This window comes from Schistosoma mansoni, chromosome 3, assembly GCF_000237925.1.
Source record: "Schistosoma mansoni strain Puerto Rico chromosome 3, complete genome".
Lineage (NCBI taxonomy): Eukaryota > Metazoa > Platyhelminthes > Trematoda > Strigeidida > Schistosomatidae > Schistosoma > Schistosoma mansoni.
The window spans coordinates 2,423,272-2,445,167 of record NC_031497.1 but is presented as its reverse complement, the minus strand read 5'-3'; the positions used below and the strand labels follow the sequence as shown (position 1 = coordinate 2,445,167).

General features: G+C 36.4%; 1 protein-coding gene and 1 non-coding gene across 2 annotated transcripts in view; one reads left to right on the top strand and one right to left on the bottom strand.

The window, feature by feature from the left end:
- Window positions 1-21,896, bottom strand: part of Smp_166840 (putative transcription initiation factor tfiid) — a gene marked incomplete at both ends in the record, with an annotated part of 61,840 nt that overhangs the window by 21,178 nt on the left and 18,766 nt on the right. The window contains 7 exon segments of the mRNA XM_018798883.1: window positions 1,411-1,607; window positions 4,183-4,374; window positions 7,448-7,628; window positions 9,712-9,938; window positions 13,981-14,393; window positions 18,079-18,401; window positions 20,815-21,023. Of these exon segments, the coding sequence (XP_018650728.1) occupies window positions 1,411-1,607; window positions 4,183-4,374; window positions 7,448-7,628; window positions 9,712-9,938; window positions 13,981-14,393; window positions 18,079-18,401; window positions 20,815-21,023 (1,742 nt within the window).
- Smp_tRNA_01908_Pseudo_CGA.1.1 lies at window positions 14,692-14,763 on the top strand. The gene has a single exon. It is a non-coding gene (tRNA).

The window sequence follows — 21,896 nt, the reverse complement described above, 5'->3', positions numbered from 1 at the left end:
TAAATACCCCAACCACCCCACCAATCATTCCTTCTCAGTTTAAGTAATTTCCAAGTTTTAAATATGAGGGGGTTTTTCAAGTCTAGACACACCCACAGGGGTGGTCTAGCTTCAATCGACTCATGATTTCAACTATATATAAAAATTACTTAAAATCTCCACAGAAAAACCCCCTCATATTTAAAACTTGGAAATTACTTAAACTGAGAAAAATGAGACATGAGATACATATGAGTGAAACATTTTAATGTCTAGCATAGGAAAAGGTTGGAAGAAAGCTATTAATGAACGAAACAAAACGTAGCATTGATCCGTTAAGACATTGACTACTGAATTAAGTTATGTTAATAAGTGAGGATTACATATTTAGGATCCGCGCAAAGATAGCGTTCAGTGATTGAGGATGCTAGGCGATGGTTTAAAATCATTCAAAGTGGTGCAAATTAGGTCATTTCTTATCTCTCAAATTTCAAGTTTTGGTATTAATACATTCATTACCTTTTTTTTTAAAAAAATTTGTCAAAATGATAAAGGGAACTATGTGTATGAAATATCTTTTATAATTAGTCTTTTTCAATATTGTTGGTAGTACTATTGATTTCAGACGTTTGCTATTCATACTTTTGATTTCAACTCATTATACCAATGTAGTCAGGCAACTTGAAATGGACATTTGTGGCTGGTTCTATGTTGAGCACGACTAACTGGAACATTAAAAATTTGTTGACTGAAAATGAACATCACAATGAAAATTGAATAAAAATCACACTCCCTCCAAATATATTTTACTTAGTACTTCTGCACAGTGAATTTAATGGACGGAAATTGAATTAGTGAATAGATGAAGGAGCTGAGAGACTCTCATTTTAAACCAACGATACACATGAAATCCAGAATTTTGATGGAAATGGACTCATGATATTTTTTTTACTAATTTATGTGTTAAACACCAAAGTCAAAAGTTCATAGATGAATTCCTTGAAATAATGGAGGACAAATTTAAAGAAAGATTAATTTATCTCCAGTAGATATAAAAACGGCTACAGTGAAACGTGGCTGAAAAAACTTTTCAAATACACAGGGATGATGAATTAAATTGAGCGAAAATATATATCTCCAGATGTTGACATTTATATGATCGATCGAGCGTTCGCAGATATGAGTAATGAGTGAAGAAGTCATAACACTAGTTCTACAGTTAGAAACTCAAGTTTTTATTCAAATCAATAAAAGCCAAAAAGAAGAAAATTGCGACATATACCTTTTTCAGTGACAAGATATGTAGAGGTTTATGTAATGCATACAACATTTAGCCTGTCTGGTTGATAAAACTGAATGAGAAGTGGACTGATAACTAGATAAATGTCAAATGCCTAAAGAAATAAGCGAAACAAAAGCTCAATAAATTACCTTGTATATTCCTTCAAAAATATGATTTAACGCAACACGAGGATCAATACGGCGTCTATTGCCACGGTGTTTAATGCTTGTTGGAAAATCATCATCATTCATGCTTAAACTAGTTCGACGATTTCTCCCACCACCACCGCGACCTGTAGTACTCATTAGTCCACGTCTATTTGAATTTACAGATTGAACAACAGCAGCTGCCGCATCTAAACGATCGAGTAATTGGCGGCGTATTTTTAATTTTAGATTACGACGATTTTGTTCTTTAATGTATTTAGTCAAACCAGAGTGAAGTTTTAGTTTTGTTCCTTCAACCTATAAATGAAAAATGAGCGTATGGGTCTGGATAGAGAACTATGTTTAAATGTAATGGACTAATAATATATTCAATTAAAGATTAAAAAAGAAATTAGAACAGGAAGTTAGTGGAGATTGTACTCCATTAGGTTTACATCATAGACTGATCTTAGTTTAGCAATCATTGAAAACCAGGAAGCGATGAACAACTATTTCGATCTAGTATGAGACCTATAGCACTGTGTAGTTTTACATAACCCCATGGCAGGTTGATCTCAACGCCTTCAGGTTTTGTGACTAGCGCTTAGAATTTAGACCAATTAGGCAGGATTTATTAGTTAACATGTTTAACTTCAAACGATTTGTGATATTGTCCAATAGATTTTCAACCTCATTAGTGAGTGATTTACCTCATACTCAACATAATTGTTGAACTCAATTGATCACGGTTCCTCAAGAGAACTTTAGGGATTATTTCTCAAAATAAGTTATTAGAGAGTATATGATTTTCAATGGTTGTTTAACTAAGATTATTCCATAATACAAAATATAGAGGGAAAATTATCATTTCGGATAAGCATGAACTTATTTAACAAGTTCTTCCTTAGCTGTTTTCCTTTATTTATATATTTACAGCAACAAGAAAACTGTTAAAATTATTACAGTCTACACATACAATTGGTCATATCATAAAAACAAAGAAGCATTTATACTTTCAACAAATAATTTCATCAATCGGCTGGTGTTGTGACAAACAGTGTCCAAATTCTGATGCTGATACACGGTGTGCTCTACGTGTTAACCCCACAACTGACTACTCGAGCGAGAACACAAGAGTGAGTGAGAAAGTGTATTCGGCTACCGAATGAAATGCATAAATACTCATTCATATATATACCACATTAATCCTTAGGAAATTGATCAATTTCCTAGCCAATGAAATGCACTTGTCCTTCAGGTCGATTCTGATTGTCACCGATCGACCTTCTCATCAGGCCACTTCTGATTGGCCCTCCATATCAATTGGTATCCTACACGTGTCATCAGACAAAACATCTAATTCTTATTAAAACTGTTATTTTACTTCGACCGACAATAATTGACATGAATTTTTTTATTTTATTGATAGTAAAATTTTTTAAAAGGTCGATGATTTAGTTTGAACTAAGCTGAAATTGCTAGATCGAACCTTATCATAAATCGGGTTTTAAAATCAATTTTAATTCATATCACTGCCTTCCCCTTTCGATATAGAAATTTCCAATCTGTCTGTTAATTAAGGTGGTCATAATTAGTTTGAATGATAATTATTTGGAAAACGTTTTAATGGTGAATATGGTGTATAACAATGTACAAGAGTATAAAAATATCAATGTATAGAATGGTAGTTTATTGGTTATACAACACTCAAGCATTTGATTGCAATTTTGGGATCTGCTCTACAATCTACATCAGTTTGGACCATGGGATAATAATAATAACTTATTAGAAAAAAAATTAACTTAAAGTTGGGTACATGAATTTATACTTATTTACAAAAGGCAACTAAACTGTGTTCAGAGTTTAAAATATAACGCTTTACTAGTAAATAATCAGTGATCTTTTTATTCAAAAAAACTTCGTAAACTAATCAGTAATTATTAAAAATTACATGTTTAGACAAATAAAAAGGTGACTGAGTTATTTAGATCGTTAATGGCCCCATGTAGGATTGAAATATTCGCACTGATTAGTCGCTAATTTGTAAGCAACCAATCTTCTATCAACTGTGGTTTTAAACCTTGTTCTTTACCACAGAATCCGTGATAACGTCTCAAACTGTGAATCAGGATGACGTAAGTTCGAATCCTACAGAGATCATTAGTCCCCTCGAAATTGCATGTACACCTTGTTAACGAGTGTCAACTTGCACGAAACTTAAGTCTAGGGTTTCCTACTGACTACTTTCAACCAACTAGCAAAACGTCAACTACTCTTACTGGTAAGTTTCGTTAATTAAGATCCAAATAATATCGAGATCAGATTAAGCAAGATTGATATACACAAGTCAATGGAGTTCGATAAGATTAAATGTAAGTAGATGCATTGTAAAATACATTTTCTAACGGTGAAATACATTGATTAATTATTCCATCTTTTCTATAATTACTTTATTCAGGGAAAGTAGTATTTTTTTAGTAGATCATAATTAAACTATATCGTGGACGAGTAAACAAATGTAAAAACGAGAAAACAAGACACTAACCGTCATATCATTCTCTCCTAAAACTCCATGCATAGATGATTCATCAAAATCATCTGAATCTTTACTTAAATGTTTAACATCAGAATTGTCTAAATCATTAGTATAGTTTGCTTTCTCTTCTTTTTCTTGTTCTGCTAATAATTCACAGACTGGACGAGAAGCTAATGCTTGAGCTGCAGCAATAGTATCTGGTTCAATTTTTCGACTATTACCATAATTTTCTAAGAAACCAATTTCTCTATCATCTGATCTAGATTCCATAGAATTTAAATCACCAGAACGAGACATGTTACGAATAGTTGTTTGTGTACGAAGTTGAGCACGTTCTGCAGCTGTTCTTCGAATTCCTCCTTCGTTATGAAGAGATGAAGATGTACTAGAACGTCCATACATTGGACATTCTTTATTGGTACGCATATGACCTATATCATTGAAAACAATTAATGAAATAAATAATCATAAAATCATGTAAGATAAAGTTCTGATTTATAGCTCTACATCAACTTCATTGACTACGAGAAGGCATTTGATAGGGTGGACAGGACAACACTATGGAGGCTTCTTCGACACTACGGCGTGCCTGAGAAGATAGTCAATATCATACGGAACTCCTATGATGGACTAAACTGCCAAATCGTCCACAGAGGACAACTCACTGACTCATTCGAGGTAAAGACCGGTGTTAGGCAAGGTTGCTTACTCTCACCCTTTCTCTCCTGGTGATCGGCTGGATCATGAACATGTCAACATCTGGAGGAAAGAACGGGATACAGTGGACAGGCAGGATGCAGCTGGACGATTTAAACTTCTCAGATGGTCTGACTCTTCTATCACAAACGCAACAACAAATACAGGAGACGACCAGTGTAGCAGCAGCCTCAGCAGCAGTAGGTCTCAATATAAACAAAGGGAAAAGCAAGACTCTCCGATACAATACAATATGCACCAATCAAATTACACTTGACGGAGAAGCTTTGGAGGATGTGGAAACCTTTACATATCTGGGCAGCATCATTGATGAACACGGTGGATCAGATGCAGATGTGAGGGCGAGAATCGGCAAAGCAAGAGTAGCATATTTACAACTGAAAAACATCTGGAGCTCAAAACAATTGTCAACCAACACCACAATCAGAACTTTCAATACAAATGTCAACACAGTTCTACTGTATGGGGCGGAGACGTGGAGAACTACGAAAGCCATCATCCAGGAGATACAAGTGTTTATTAACAGCTGTCTGCGCAAGATACTTCGGATCCGATGGCCAGACACTATCAACAACAAGTTACTGTGGGAGACAACAAACCAGATTCCAGTGGAGGAAGAAATCAGGAGGAAGCGCTGGAAGTGGATAGGACACACATTGAGGAAGTCACCCAATTGCGTCACAAGACAAGCCCTAACACGGAATCCTGAAGGTCAAAGGAGAAGAGGAAGACCAAAGAACACATTACGCCGAGAAATAGAGACAGACATGAGAAGAATGAACAAAAAATGGATAGAACTAGAAAAGAAGGCCCAGGACAGAGTAGGTTGGAGAAAACTGGTCGGCAGCCTGTGCTCCATTGGGAGCAACAGGCGTAAGTAAGTAAGTAACTGAGAATCGATTAAAACTAGAAGGAAACTGTCGTTGAATCACAATATAGATGAACCCTTAAATGTTGAAATATTTTACAAGAATTTGAATTGATCATCAGATGATAGAATCAATGTGACCAATATCTTGAGTGGTACAAATTTGAAGTATACGATCTTTCTAGTTAGTTAAAAGTAGTTTAAATAAGTAATCTATAAATATACCTATATCTATTTCATAATCGTTGTATATTCAGCCTCTTAATTGTTCTAAATAAACAATTCATTATGATTAGCAGTTCAAAACAAAGCAGAACAACATATATTATGTCAATGTAAATTATAATGAATTTTTTTAAAAAAAGTAGCAAACTGGATGAACACGAAACCTAATGAGTACCTTTGACATTGAACACCTAGTCGAAACATATATATCTGATAAACTAAATCAAATATTGAGTTCTATACAAAAGAATTTCAAAATAGGTTAATTATTTTGTATAGATTATTGATAAATAAAGACAAGTACTCTACAAATACCTGTCTATATTGGGCATATAGTATCATTTATTGAAAGTTTCCATACACGTGTAATTAATAGTTCTCCCCGATCTTCTGCTTAACAACAATTGAAAATTGTTATTTCGGCCATTAGAATGTGAATTAACAAAATAGCTATAGTAGACTACTATTAAACGATAATCATAATCAATAAGTTGTAGTTCTTTTTACTGATGGTCTTATAATTCAATGGAGCACCGTTAATATTTTCAGTTTTAAATTTACATAACGTAAGTTTACTAAGATTTGTAGCAAGGAAGCTTGCATAGATCACGTCTCTGTCGCAACGCTACACATTTAACTGAACTTTGATCAGTTTGAAATGGATGTGTAACTCATATGTGGATTGGCTAGATATAGCAATTGTCAGACGTTTATGTGGAATAAGTGAGATGTATCTAGCAGTAGAAACCAGGATACGCACTTCGTCCTATTTGGGACTTGTTAACTGGGTGTACCTACATCCTAGAGTTGATGTTCACTCCGGGATTCAAACCCGTGTCTTTACACTCCAACAAGTTATTCATTTAGCTACTGAGTTCAGATAGTCAGTCACTGTATTTGAGTCCCGTGGGAGTGAATATCAACTCTGAGATGCAGGCACGAACGGTTGACGAGTCCCTTGTAGGACGAAACATGCCCTGGATTCCACTGATAGGCATATTCCGTCTGTTTTCTATAAGTGAATAATTATACATTGAATACCGCACTTTAAACAATAGTCTATTTATTTATTTGTCATTAAGTTTACTAGAGCAGTTTAGATTAAACAAACTTTTTGAATTAGATACCTTTAGAGAACTATGAAGTAAATCATTTCATTCTTACAGAGAGATACTATGATATAACTTGTTATTCTACTCATTCACGTATATATGTTTGACTCTGGTTACTGAAACAAATCTTCTTAACCTTCTGCTGACATGTAATCCACTTCCGATTGGTGCTACATACTACTTATATCTGTGAACATAAGTAGCATACACCACAAAAGGAGTTTCCAGTTAGCAGATATAACATTTATTTCTAACTCAATTCTATCAGTTGATTTGGGGAGGTAATTTAATTTTATTAATCCCTGTAATCAGTAAACATATATGGTCAAAAGGAGTTAGCCATTTGTTTTGATGATATTAAATAATATTATGCTGATTAGTGTCTATTAGATCGTAATAATTTGCAATTTACATTTAGGAACACAAACAAGAATCTATAAAAAATTACTACGCGAGAATAAGTGTTCTCGATTAAAATGTGGCTAATTAAAAAAACAGATAGACTAAAGGATATCTATTTAAATTTTACAATGAAAGATACGAAATAACAAATGGTGTGCATATTACAGAACTTTTTATTACCTGTTTGACCACAAGCACCGCAACGCATTTTAATTAATGCTTCCGTAAGTGTTTTATGACGTCTATGACGGTTTACCTTGTTTGATAATCCTAAGGATTTAATACCTGGCATAGAACTACCAGTGACGCTGCCACGTTCTCGCATTACTTGTTGTTGTTTACGAAGGCGACGTAGCTGATCCTTCAAATAAAAAGGAAGTGAACATTGAGATGGAAGAGTAAGTATACATTGGAATAAATATTAAGAGCAGAGATTAAGAGTGGTACATCATCCAAAGTATCTAACAACCCACTAATCACGCGCATTCACCAAAGTAGTCTACAACTATTAACATTGCTCAGTACAAAAATTAACGATTACATGGACTGATGTTATTGTCTTGGTTTAGCGTTAAGTTTTAGGGGGTGGTTAGGCTAAATTTATTCGACGATTTTTTTACCTGGGTCTTTATTTATTTACTTTAAAATTCCACAGCTTCCCCTATTTATGTTGCTCATTAAAGTTTTACTTATTTCGCACTGCTTGTTTAATCTTGAAATACAGTACTTAGTCAATCCTCATTCACACTTGACATAGCCGTGTTATTTGCATTTTGTGGCATGTGTTGCAACTTAATTCGCATTTACTTATTGGATAGATAGAATATGCTTTCTGCTGTTTTTTCAGAGTATCTGACATCTGGGTACCATACAATTTGATGTTACAACATTCATAATATTTGTGTCAGAATGTGTTTATAAGCAGTTGTTTACGCAATATACTCCAGATTCGTTGGCCAAACACTATCAGCAGCAACCTACTGTGACAGAGAACAAACAAGCTTCCAGATGAAGAGGGAATAGGGAAAAAAGTGTTTCAGTTGGATAGGACATACTTTACGAAGACCATCAAATTGCATTATCCTCAAGGTAAAAAGAAAAGAGGCAGACAAAAGAGTGGTATGTTAACATTTCATTTCGATAGTCATTGCTTCAAAAAAATGAGTAACTATGTACTTTCGCTTTAGCTATCTCATAGAGGTACAAAAATGAACGTTGCGACATACTTAGGACGAGTAGCTAAGGTTGTCAATGTTGGATAGAACAGCATGTAAAGAGGTCGATAAATTTTATACTTGAAGCAAGGTCCTACTAATATTATTTACAAATACGATCTAAATGTATTTGGTTTCTTAAAAGCTTTTAGTGCATAATTGAATAAAGCATTTACGACCGTCACATAAAATTAATTAACAAGGTATCTTAACGATGTTAAATCCAGATTAAAAGAAAAGTATCTAACAATTAAAACAATTTTTGTTAGAAAACAACGACGTTTGCACAATTTAATGTTGTTGAAGTGGGAACTAACAATCACTGTTTAATATGAACTGTCTTACACATTAAAACTTGGTTGTGAAAAAGTCTTAACATTTTTATCACATATCAATGGAATTTTTGCATAGTAGTGAATGACAGTGTTAATTTTACAAGATGCAGCTGAGTCCTCTGGTACACGGTTGTTTACGTCATAATAAATTAAATATATATTCAACCTTAGAAGGAGGAAAGAAGGAAATTTCTTATTCAGATCTTCATAAACCAAGAAAAGGTTAGGAACATTTCTCTCAGTCAGAAAGCGCAACGTAAACATCTGGAAAATTGAGAGGTATTGTGTCAGGTTCTAAGAGGATGATTTCTTACTCTGCTACCTAATTTAGAATGTTTGTAGAAATTACCAGGGTTTAACAAATATTAATTAACCTATGAATAAGTTTGTTTTCTGTACATAAACAAACCTTGAAGTTGAGCTACTGCTTGTATTTCGCGTCTTTTTTCTACTGTTCGGTTTTAAGACTGAGTATTTGGAGAATCTAGGGAGCGGTTAGGAGGCTAGTATCAAGCATTTGAGTAGCAGATATAGCATGTACAACAGCGAAACAATATTATCCTCATGAGAAACAAAACAGAATACTACTATTAAAGTTGAGTAGTGGCTGACAATATAACACAAAATGCGCGTTTCGCTCAATTTTCGGACTAGTGAGATGGATTTACCTGCCACATTTTAATGTTTGTGTTCACAATCGAACTCAAACACAAGAACTTTCATTTTAAATACAACTATTCAAATTTACTAAAATTGGTTGCTATAAGAAAATATCGAGGTATATATGGGCATATGCCACAGGAGACTGATAAATTATAGTTCTTTACATCAACAAACGGTAAGATAAAAACACTCACAAATGGAATAATAATATTAATTTACAATAATTTATTACTTGTAATCGTCTCTTTTCTTTTCTTTGTTGTTCACGGAAATGATTATCTGAATCGACAAAATTATGAATGAAATCATCATCACGAGTTTGACGTATTTTCAAATAAATTTCCACAACAGGTGACCATGGAACAAGTTCTGTTCTAGTATATTGATGTCCATCTTCTGAATAAGTACGCATAATACGTAACATTTTTTTATTAGCATTAGGCCATGGTGGTGTCAAGTCTAAAATTGTACCAGCTGCAGTAGAACTGGCATCATACACCATACTGGTACTATTACTACCGACAACGGAACCAGTTTCATTAGATTCTCCTCCATTATCTAATAAACTATTCTCTTTTAACAGAAGTTGATTTGCTTTACGCGGTCGTTTCAATCCAGATGATTGATCCTATTAAAAATAGGGATGAAATAATTTATAATATTTAGTTAAGTTAATTTTAATATTTTATTGCATAAATACTAGGATATTTATTATTTTTTATACTTCAAATCATAAACTGATCTTAGCTAAATCACCACCGAAAACCTAGAAGCACTTGGCGGCCATTTCGTCCAAGCATAGGACTCCTCAGCAGTGCGTACCAATGACACCTAAACTGGAGATCGAACACAGGACCTTCAAACTCGTGTGTGAATGCTGGCACCTAACGGTTTTGATGTTTAACTCCAATCAATTCATGATATTTCCGGCTCGAAGATATAGAGGTTGGGCGTCCGTACGCGAAACAGAAGGTCGTGGATTCAACTCCCAGTCACTAGCTCATGGATGAGCGCTGTTATGCAGTCCTATGCTTGGACAAAATGGCCGTTTAATGTTTCCAGATTTTCGATGGTGATCTAGCTAAGATCAGCTCATAATTTAAACTATGAAAGTTCTACAATCATCACAAATCCCCTCATACTAATATCTTATTTTCACAAATATAAACTACTGATATCTAAAGTAAGGTGACTGAATAAAAACTACGTTTTTAGAAATGTATCCAGAAAATGATAACCAATCGACATCTCTCAAAACATATGTTTTTAAGTGACAGTTAGAGTAAAAATGTACTGACCAAATGATCTAATTTTCTAGATAGTGCAATCGGGTCATGCACGCACTGATTACAATGAAACTAAATAAACAGATCCTAAACAAATTAATTTAACCTACCCGCTTAAATAAATAAATTAAAAGAAAGAAGAATTTAAAACAGGGAATTTACTTACCCGTTATGTGTCAAATAAGAAACGTAGTTTAGTTCAGTAGTCCGACCGTTGCTGCTACCTTAACGTGGTGGTCGGGCTTGCCTATCGTGATGAATCAACCGAGCTATACTGGCTGGAACAATCGTTCCTCAAGGTCCTACCATGCCAGGCAGGTCGTTTGAAGAGCGGTGAGACTAAAAGCAACAAACCCAAGGTCCGAAGGCGAAGTCGTACTGCTGACTGTACAGAGGTGTGACAGCAGTAAGGTGTTTCCTTCAGACAACCAGCATGACAGCGATGCTGCCTTCCCACAAGGAGGGGTGGGGTTAGAAAAGGTCGACCCTAAAAATGCACACCTCGCCTTATCCCACGGATATCCGTCTCCGGCGGTAAGGTCCTTTGAAGAACGGAGCTAACACAAAAACTACCCACAAAAAGGTCGTGTGTGACCGACCTCAAGCAGTTGTCCCTTGGGCACTGCGGTCACGCTCTCAGGTCATTAAGACCACTTCTAACGCAATTTCCTTTTCAGGTATCTCTAGAAGAACCCTTCCACGGTGTGGGCAACCGGGAAGTGATAACTACCCTCATACCTCTAACAGCACTCAAGACCACTGTATTCATAATCAATCTCCTTCTTCAATTCCTACTATTCCTTCTACCTTGACTTTCAACACTAAACTTCCTCTCTCGGTTTCCTCCTCAAGTGTCACCATGGCCAACGATTCTAGTGCGCGAAACGCTGTCCCAGGTCTACTAAAACTTCGCTCCAAACTACACATTGGAGCCTTCAACGTAAGTACCCTATGCCAAATCGGTCAACAGGCTTCCTTAGCTAAAACCCTAGAATCTCGTGCCATTGATGTATGCTGTGTCTCCGAAACACGCATACAGGATCCCAGTGTGGTCATTCACTTGACCTCACCTCGCCAAAATGGACAGCCAACGAAATACACCCTTCGTGTATCTGGCGACCCGTTGGCTAGTTCTCGTGGACTTGCAGGTGTAGGCATAGCACTAAGTACAAGGGCAGAACAGGCACTACTAGAATGGATCCCCGTTAACAGTCGCCTGTGTGCTGTCCGGCTAAATGGCTCCGTAAGAACTCGGAAGAATAGGGACACATGTCGTTGCCTTTTCATTGTTTCTGCCTACGCTCCCACTGACTGCAGCCATGATGAAGTAAAAGATGACTTTTACAAAAAACTCTCTGAGCTTCAGAAAGCTAAGCGCTCAGACATAGTAGTCGTAGCGGGTGACTTTAATGCCCAGGTAGGCAGCTTAAATCAAACAGAAAGACATTTAGGTGAGTGTTTTAGTATTCCGGCTCAACGAACCGATAATGGTGATCGTCTGTTGCAACTATGCTCAGACAATCGTTTATTTTTAGCAAGCACTAATTTTAAGCATAAGGAGAGACATCGTCTAACATGGCGACCACCTGCACCAAACCAACGATGGACTCAAATAGACCATATTATCATCAGTCATCGTTGGAGAGGCTCAATAGAAGATTGTCACTCGTATTGGAATACTTGTTTAGACTCTGATCACGCTTTAATACGAGCGCGCATTTGTCTGCGCCTCAATGGACGCAGGAAAAGTACACTAAGAAGACCCATTAGGATTGAACTGGAGGATGAGAAAGCCAAATGCGAATTCCAGAAACAACTGAGTTCACATCTAGGCAGTTCTGTAAACGAGACTGACCCAGATGCTGCTTGGAAAGACACACGAACAGCTGTGGAAACAGCAGTAACATCTATTAGTTATTTAAACCATAGGGCTCCAAAAAACCAGTGGATTTCTTCTAAGTCTATTTCACTGATGGATTCGCGTAAACTCAAACCATCAGGCTCTGAACACGACGAAGAGCGTAAACAAATTAGATCTAGGTTAACTAAGTCTAAGGAACGATCGTGAGCAGTGGTGGGCAACGAAAGCAAAAGAGATGGAAAAGGCAGTGGCTGTAGGCAACACCAGGCAACTATTCAGACTAATAAAAGAAACCGGAATTAAGAAGTCAAGTGTAAGTGAGACAATCTCGGAAAAAGAGGGAACCCTTATCTGCTCTTTTGCCAACTTACGTCACCTATGGCGAAGACGAGATATCCGTCTATCAATTAAGGGACGATTATACTGCGCAGCAGTTCGCTCTGTTCTACTTTACGGCTGTGAAACATGGCCATTAAGAGTAGAAGATACTCGTAAGTTACTAGTATTCGACCACAGATGCCTTAGAAATATTGCTCGCATCTGCTGGGATAACCGGGTAAGTAATAGTGAGGTTAGACACAGGGTATTAGGGAATGATGGTAAATCAGTTGATGAGGTGATGAATCTTCATCTACTGAGATGGTTGGGCCACGTGTTACGTATGCCTGAACACCGATTACCACGACGCTCTATGATGACTAGTATTGGGGATGGTTGGAAGAGAGTTAGGGGCGGCCAAACCAAAACATGGAATCAGTGCTTGAAGTCACTAACTTCTAGCCTGAGCCATGTTGGTAGATGCAGATTACCTGGTTGGGGTCCGCGTGACTATCGTAACCAATGGTTGGAGACTCTAGGTGACATAGCTCAGAATCGATCACAATGGCGTAGGTGTATACACTCTTTATCTTCCCTTAAACCTTGAGATTAAAATTGCTTCATAACTTTCTTCCTTCCTATACTATATCCTTATATACAACCTATAATTTATATACTACCACCACCACTAAATTAACTACTATGAATCCGGTGTTGATCTTGTTGTGCTAACGAGGTATGGCAACTTGGACCGATGCATATATGTGCCTGGTCCTACGTTGTAGCTTACTGAGTGACTGAGTTTATTTAATGAAATTAAAGTTGTTTCAAAAAGTAAAACTAATAAACAATATAGCTAAGGAGATGTGTTGAGTTGCTCTGGTACAACATGTAATTTAAAATCTACTAATAACTATTGATAATTGTTCAGTTTAAAATAAATGAGAGACAAAATTCTCCAGAAAAAATGTAGTTGAACTTACTCCAAATTCTAAAGCTCTTTTAAGATTGACACGATCTTTTTCATCAGTTTTACCATCGGAATATTTAGAATTCATTTGACTTGATACAGATTCAATACTACGACCCATATGTGCATAAGAACGAGCAGTTGATGATAGACTCGAAAGGCGTACACCTCCAATTGAATTACTTGTCGTACTAGAACCATGTGAACCTAGTAACGTGGATCTCTGACCAACACTATCAGTCCCAGTGACTTCATCTTCGTCATCTTCACTGCTAACTTCTTCATCGGAACTTAAAAGTTCAGAATTCGACAGGACACGATTTTGTAAATCAAATATACGTTGACATTCTTCTTTATAACATCGAATTTGTTCACTGATTGATAGACGATTACCACGGGCAAATTTAGCGGACCCTTCTTCTTCACCTTGTTTAGCTCGTTCTGTTGATGTGAAACGGACCATGTCAATAATTTCCCAATTACAAAATAACAGATAAAACAAAATGATGGAAGAGTAAGAGAATAAGAGCTGACTCAATTGACTCATGATCTTAACTATAAAATTACTAAATCTCCACAAAAACCCCCCTTGTGATAATGATCATATGCTCACTAGTGACTGGCTCCTTGAGGTAATTCCTGGAGTTCTAGTGAGAAGTCGTGGCCAGTGGAGCTAATCCATGTCAGGTAGAGACAGGTATCTACCTCAGTACATTGGAAGTTGGTTGCGCAATTTCGTGGATTGGTTGAGGTTAGACATTAACACCGTTGGGTGCCAGCTCAGTGGTCTATCGGTTAAGGGCTCCGGCTCGAGACCGGTAGGTCCTGGGTTCGAATCTCGCGAGAGCGGGTTCGTGGATGCGCACTGCTGAGGAGTCCCATAATAGGACGAAACGGCCGTCCAGTGCTTCCAGGTTTTCGTTAGTGGTCTAGCCTCAATTGACTCATGATCTTAACTATAGAATAAGAGCTATCAGAAAAACAGTATCTTGGATGAAAGAATTTCAATCATTCAGCTACAACATAGGACCAGGCACATATATGCATTATTCCAAGTTGCCATACCTCATTAGCACAACAAGATGAACACCAAACTCACAGTAGCAGTTACTTCAATGGTAGTAATATATAAAAAAGATTGCATGTGGGGATATGATACAGGGAGAAAGAATTAGTTCATAGAAGAAAAGTTACAAAGTAATTTTAATCTCATGGTTTAAAGGAAGACAAAGAGTGTATACTGTTATATCTTAGTAAAGATTAAATTACGGGTAACTTCTGAGAACTATTAATGGACTAATATCGTAGTGAACAAAACAACGGTTGGGGACAATCGAATGTATTTAAGCAAATATTACAGACTATCTCAGTAAATTCTGATTACCAAACAATGAACAGTCAATTTGCAAATTAACAACCAATTGTTTCAATCTTCACTGTTTCTTCTCTTATTCCATTGCTCATGCATTTTCCAGACGATTGCGCTTCATTTCCGTTCTTTTCTCATCGGTCTTCTGCCAAAATACATTCTATGTCTGACCCACACCATATACTACTTATATGGATATAAGTAGACCACACCACACTCGTCCCCCCTTTAAAGCATTCGTTCATGCGGTGGTTCTGCTCGCCATACCACTATCTTCTTTCGCTGCAGTCTGTGCCAAACTCTCCGTCAGAATGTCGAGTCTGCGGTGCGCTGACCTCCATAGCTCCGTCGACCTGCCGGGGCACCAACATCCGCATCCACCCGGCACCTGGGACGTTCAACACCCGTACTCCACCGGCCTGCTGAGCCATCTACACCCGATGTCCGCCCAGCAGCCGCACGTCCCACTGCTCCTCTCCGTCGAAAGCACCCGCTACAGCCAACGCTGCCCCGCCAGAACACTCCACTCGACGCCAACTCTCCGCACCAGACTGCCCCAACTAGCACCTCAACTCCAGACCCGCAGCGGCGTCCGCAGAACAGCACCCTTCCTCCTCCCGGTTGGCAGCGACACCAAATGTAGTGAACAAAACACTGATTGGGGACAATCGAATGTATTTAAGCAAATATTACAGACTATCTCAGTAAATTCTGATTACCAAACAATGAACAGTCAATTTGCAAATTAACAACCAATTGTTTCAATCTTCACTGTTTCTTCTCTTATTCCATTGCTCATGCATTTTCCAGACGATTGCGCTTCATTTCCGTTCTTTTCTCATCGGTCTTCTGCCAAAATACATTCTATGTCTGACCCACACCATATACTACTTATATGGATATAAGTAGACCACACCACAATATTATATATCGGATGAATAATAAACTCTTCATTTCTATTAAGGCTAGCAAGGTTAAGCAATATATAGAAAGATTCAGCTAATCGCCTTTCTTTGTACTTCGAAAAGCAATATTACATTATCTTGCTATTGTTAGGACTGACTTGATGGTCAATGAGGATGGGATGCACTATGTTATATCCTAGTGAAAAAATAAGTAGGGGGTAACTAACGGGATCCATTAATGAACGATTACTCTATATGTATTCTTATTGTTTAACTATTGAGTAACCAGAGTATGTTTATCTATATTCCTCTTATTATAAGCTTCATTTTGACCTAAAGATTATTATTATTATTATACGATTTACTGTTCTTAAGTAATGTTCAGGTTATTGATTACAGACTCCCATGTTCACTGCCACTTTTTGGCTTGATCTTGTATAAATGTTATTTCCTATTTTATGGTGTGATGTGGTTTGTTCGGCTGGTATATAAACCAAGTATGTTTGAAATAAATGATTCGAATAGTGGAAGCAGTTATTGGCGTTCTCGACTCAAGTGGACGGGCTAGAAGAACAAAGGATCAATAAGGACGCTAGGCTGCTCATACCAATCAACATCATTGGTTTAGCACAGCACTAAGATTGAATAAGTCGTATTTCGGTTGACGAATCAACCACGTGATGACTAGCTGGGCTTAAAGTCACAACATATACACCTAGGCCGTTGTGATCGATTCTGAGCCTTATCATCCAGTTTCCAACTATCGGTTACAATAGTATCACGGACTCCGACCGAGTAATCTGCATCTACCAACATGGCTCAGGCTAGAAGTTAGTGACTTCAAGCACTGATTCCATGTTTTGGTTTGGCCGCCCCTAACTCTCTTCCAACCATCCCCAATACTAGTCATCATAGAGCGTCGTGGTAATCGGTGTTCAGGCATACGTAACACGTGGCCCAACCATCTCAGTAGATGAAGATTCATCACCTCATCAACTGATTTACCATCATTCCCTAATACCCTGTGTCTAACCTCACTATTACTTACCCGGTTATCCCAGCAGATGCGAGCAATATTTCTAAGGCATCTGTGGTCGAATACTAGTAACTTACGAGTATCTTCTACTCTTAATGGCCATGTTTCACAGCCGTAAAGTAGAACAGAGCGAACTGCTGCGCAGTATAATCGTCCCTTAATTGATAGACGGATATCTCGTCTTCGCCATAGGTGACGTAAGTTGGCAAAAGCCAAACGAGCTTTTGGAATTCGTGCAGAGATCTGGTCAGACACCAACCATTAAGGATGACCAGACTTCTGAGATAAGTAAGGTTGTCGACGCATTCGACTACTTCACTACTTACAATTAGTTCAGGTGTTGACGCAGGCCAGTCGTGAAGCAACAATTGGAATTTAGAGGGGGAGAAACATATCCCAAACATCATGATATTGTTGTTCGGTACTACCAAGATTTTGCATTTCATCAGCGTCTTCATCAAACAGGACTATGTCATCTGAGTATTCTAAGTCTATAAGTGAATATCCTGGTAGGAGATCAATCCGCGAAAATTGATTTGACGAGAAATTTAATTCCAGCAGTAGGTTTATGATGAAATTAAACAAAAATGGAGATAGTGGATAGACTTGCTGAACATGACTTGAGTTTGCAAAGTTAGTTCACCATAAGCTCTGAATCTACTGGTAGTGTTCGAGTAAAGAGCCTTCACAAGGTTTATGTACTTCTGAGGTACACCTTTCAACAATAGACACTGCCACAGAACCTCTCGGTCTACAGACTAGTTTGTTTATATTTCTTACAATTATATATATATATATATATATATATATATGTTCGTAATCAATACATTAAGTGATAAAGTTTTTATTTTTACCGTTTGAAAGTTTTTAAATCAGCTTCACTAATCCCAAATGATCTCAATAAAGCACGTGCATCGCGTAAATGTAGTTTACGAAGGTCAGCATCAGTTCCCGTTACAGTACGTTTCCCTTTTAATAGACCTCTTGCAACTTCACCACCGGCTTGCCGAAACAATGCACCAGGTTTTGCAGAGGTTTTCGAATAAGAAAACGCCTCACCACAACCAGTAGGATCAGCGGCACCATGTAATTCAAGAAAACAACCACCACGTTGTGAAGCAAGATAAGCACGTGTTGTATTCCATGGTGCTGCTCTTACTTCATCCTCCATTTTAGGCTTTACCAAGAACAAATCATAATTAAATGATAGGAATAAAAATGAAGAAAACATACACTGGTAGATATTGATAGGGTAAAAGTTTAAACGAAGGTTACCAATCGACAAGACAATGAAAATAATTTAAACGTTATCAAAGGTCGCAACATTGAGAATCTATACTTAGATAAATAGTGTTTTTACCAAACATTTTTGACATACTTAGATTTTCTACTTTGAAGCTATATGAAAAAAATAGGACAGATATTGTCTTTTGAAGGTATTTGTTTAGCTGTGAAGCAAAAAGTTAGATAGATATGGAGTTACATTTCTTTACAATAACAGTATGTACTTAAGAAGTGACGAGTCACAAGTATCAGACGAATTCTTACCCTAGGAGTATACGATAAATAACACAGACAAAAGTCCACATTCCACATTTTTACGATAAACAGTTTTGTTACTTATTAGTTCGCAAGTATCAAATGTTAACAACACAGAAATATGTGTTATGCAACACTGTTATTTAAAAAGTGATTTATATTTGACAAATGTACTTCACACAATTATTTCGTGAATTTAAAGAGACAAAAAACGCAACTGCAAGTGCAAATTATTAACATCAAATACTAATTAGATGGTTATTTGTTGAGTTGAATCACAAAGAAAACACTTACCGGATTGCCTGTTCCAGTCTCAATAGGAGAAAAATATATACAAATTCCCATTTTAATTAAGTGATAATAACTATAGCGAAATAACAGGACTATAAGAATGCTTTTATTCCTAAAGAAAATACAATTAAGGCTTAGTTTAAATATGATAAATAACTGAGAATTTATTCCGTTGAGATATATATTTGAAAATTAAAACTGAGATCGAAAGACTACACAACTGTTCCCTCTCTCCGGATAAAAGATTCATTGCGGTGACTCATCTCTGACTTCATAAAGGGCCTAAGACTAGGTAGGAGCTTTAATGGATAGTTGATGTCAAGTTAATAAGTTGAAATCTAATGTTTGAGATTCCTTACTTTAGTTAACTCATCGTATGATAAAATGATCTTCGAATTCACATTAACAAGGTTTTATAAATTAGTTAGGTAGAATAGTAATATACAAGATGTTAAACACAGCCAAAATATTCTCCAGTAATTTGTCAATTGGCTTTGAGTTTACAAAAGCTATTTGAATAAATTAACTCGGATGTATATTTGATTTCATTTGATAATTTATAAAAGGAAGGAAAAAGTGTTTAATTAAAAGAAAACACAATATTCAGACATTGATTTTTACCACGAACTGAAAAAAACATTGACTAAACAGCTGTTTAATCCGACTCTAAGATATTTCAGTAATACTCACTCATGACCATAAGATGAATCGAAGCCGAGACATGTAGGTCTAAAGAGTGGGGATGTTTTGGTGCTATGTCTATACGAGGTTGTTTCTTCTAAATTTTGACTTCTGTTTGTAATCTCAGTTTATCCTGTAAGCTTGATCTCCTCTGTTTCTTATCTGCATTTGGATTATTAACCTTCAAGAGTTATTATTTGACATTAGTTGTCCCATTGAGTTGATATTAATTTCTGATTGTGTTAGATGAATCTCAATCATTCTTAATAAGCAACTTATCAAAGGTCTAACCAAAATCCTATCGTAATGGTTTATAGAGATTTAAAAGTCAGTGAAAATTTTCTATTGAAAGAATAAAACACAGCTAATTCAATTAAGTAATGAATTTAGATCATTAAGAGACTGTACAGGTATATTGTAAATGAAAACGTATCAAAATGAGGTGGTGTACATTTTAAAAATTTCCGTTCAGTTGTATGAAGACAATAGTTAGTTTGTTAGAAATGTTATATACGAATATTTTATAATTATCAGAAGGGGTTTCGTGGAGATTTAGTATTTTCATAGTTGCAAGCGTGAGTCAATTGGAGCTAGACCACCAAGGAAAACCTGGTAGGTCCTGGGTTCAAATCTCGCGAGGTGAGGTCGTGGATACTCACTGCTGAGGAGTCCCGCAATAGGACGAAACGGCCGTCCAGTGCTTCCAGGTTTTCCCTGGTGATCTAGCTTCAATTGACTCACGCTTGCAACTATCTTATGATCAGTTAAAACTAACTAATGATACAAACTGTGAATACAATCCAAACATTATTTGTATGGTCGAGAATAATACTGAGAATATACACTATGCGATGAAACCTTAATCTACGGATTATGTTCTTTAAACACTAATTAAGGGATCTTTTTTCCATCAGTTCATAGTTGATTATGGATTTCCAGAATAAAAAAGATCGGGAATTTTTTCTGTAGTGCAAATATCCTCGACTTCCTGGACATTTTCATTAGCAACTTAGTTTTTTAAGCAATAGGGATGATGGTGATGATGGTTTAACAGAATAGCAACTGACCAATAGACATACCTGTCCTTCTTTATCTTCTTCTTCTTCAACTTGATTTTCATCCAAAACAAATAAATACTTCTCACCGTAACCAGCATCTTTAAGACGTAATTCGGCAGCCAACATACTGTAATGTGCACAACAATCTTCAGGTGAGACTAGATAACGAACTTCTTCTTCTGATGGTAATCGATAATCAGAGCGTAGAACCCACCAACTTGCATCTGAACCTGTTTTTTTATTGTTAATTTTTTGGATAGAACAATGTAAACAAATTTTTGCTTAAAACGTAACTCAACATTAATACTGATTTCACATTAACTAGTTGTATTTATTCATTTATTTGAACACATAAATATTGGTACAAAGGGGCACCCGATACATATGCGCCAAACAAATCTTATTTGATTTGTGTGAGGGCTGTGATACTTCCCGGGTGCCCAAACCGAAGCAGGTAACCAGTTGTATTACAGTAAGCAAAAGAAGAAACTGACTATAGAAGCATCTTTTGATCTTGACATCAATATTCTGGAAAGACCTCAGGCTATCTAGTTTTCTTTTGTTAATAAATGATAGTTCTTGCTTGTAGTTTATGAGTGGTAACATTCATACTTGTTATTATTTGCTAGGTTATTCACACTTTTGGTTTTCTAATTTTATTGTACTCCGAGATCACTGTCTACTGCTACATATACAAAGTTATAATTTTGACTTCTTGAATACCAAGCTTATCCTAGAACTTGTAACTTCTCTTATGTACTGAAGATTATTGTCGAAGTGTTATATATCAGTCCTCCTGCCTGTAGAGTTAGTGTAGGTTCAGTTTGTATTAGAAGATCCCCATTGTTTGTAATTATTAATTAACGTATAAGATCTCTCAAATTAACTTAATGTCAGTGTGTTATTTTCATAATCATTCAGACAGTTGAAAACACATAAAACCATATCACAAAACACTTGTCCAAATTTTAATAACAACACTGTTTAGAACTGACTGCTTACATCTTCTAACAATTAGTCAAAAACTAGAATTTTGGGGAAAAAAGCACTGTAAAGTAACTCTGATTCCGTGTAACTGATATTCAACCATCCACGTTTCATTG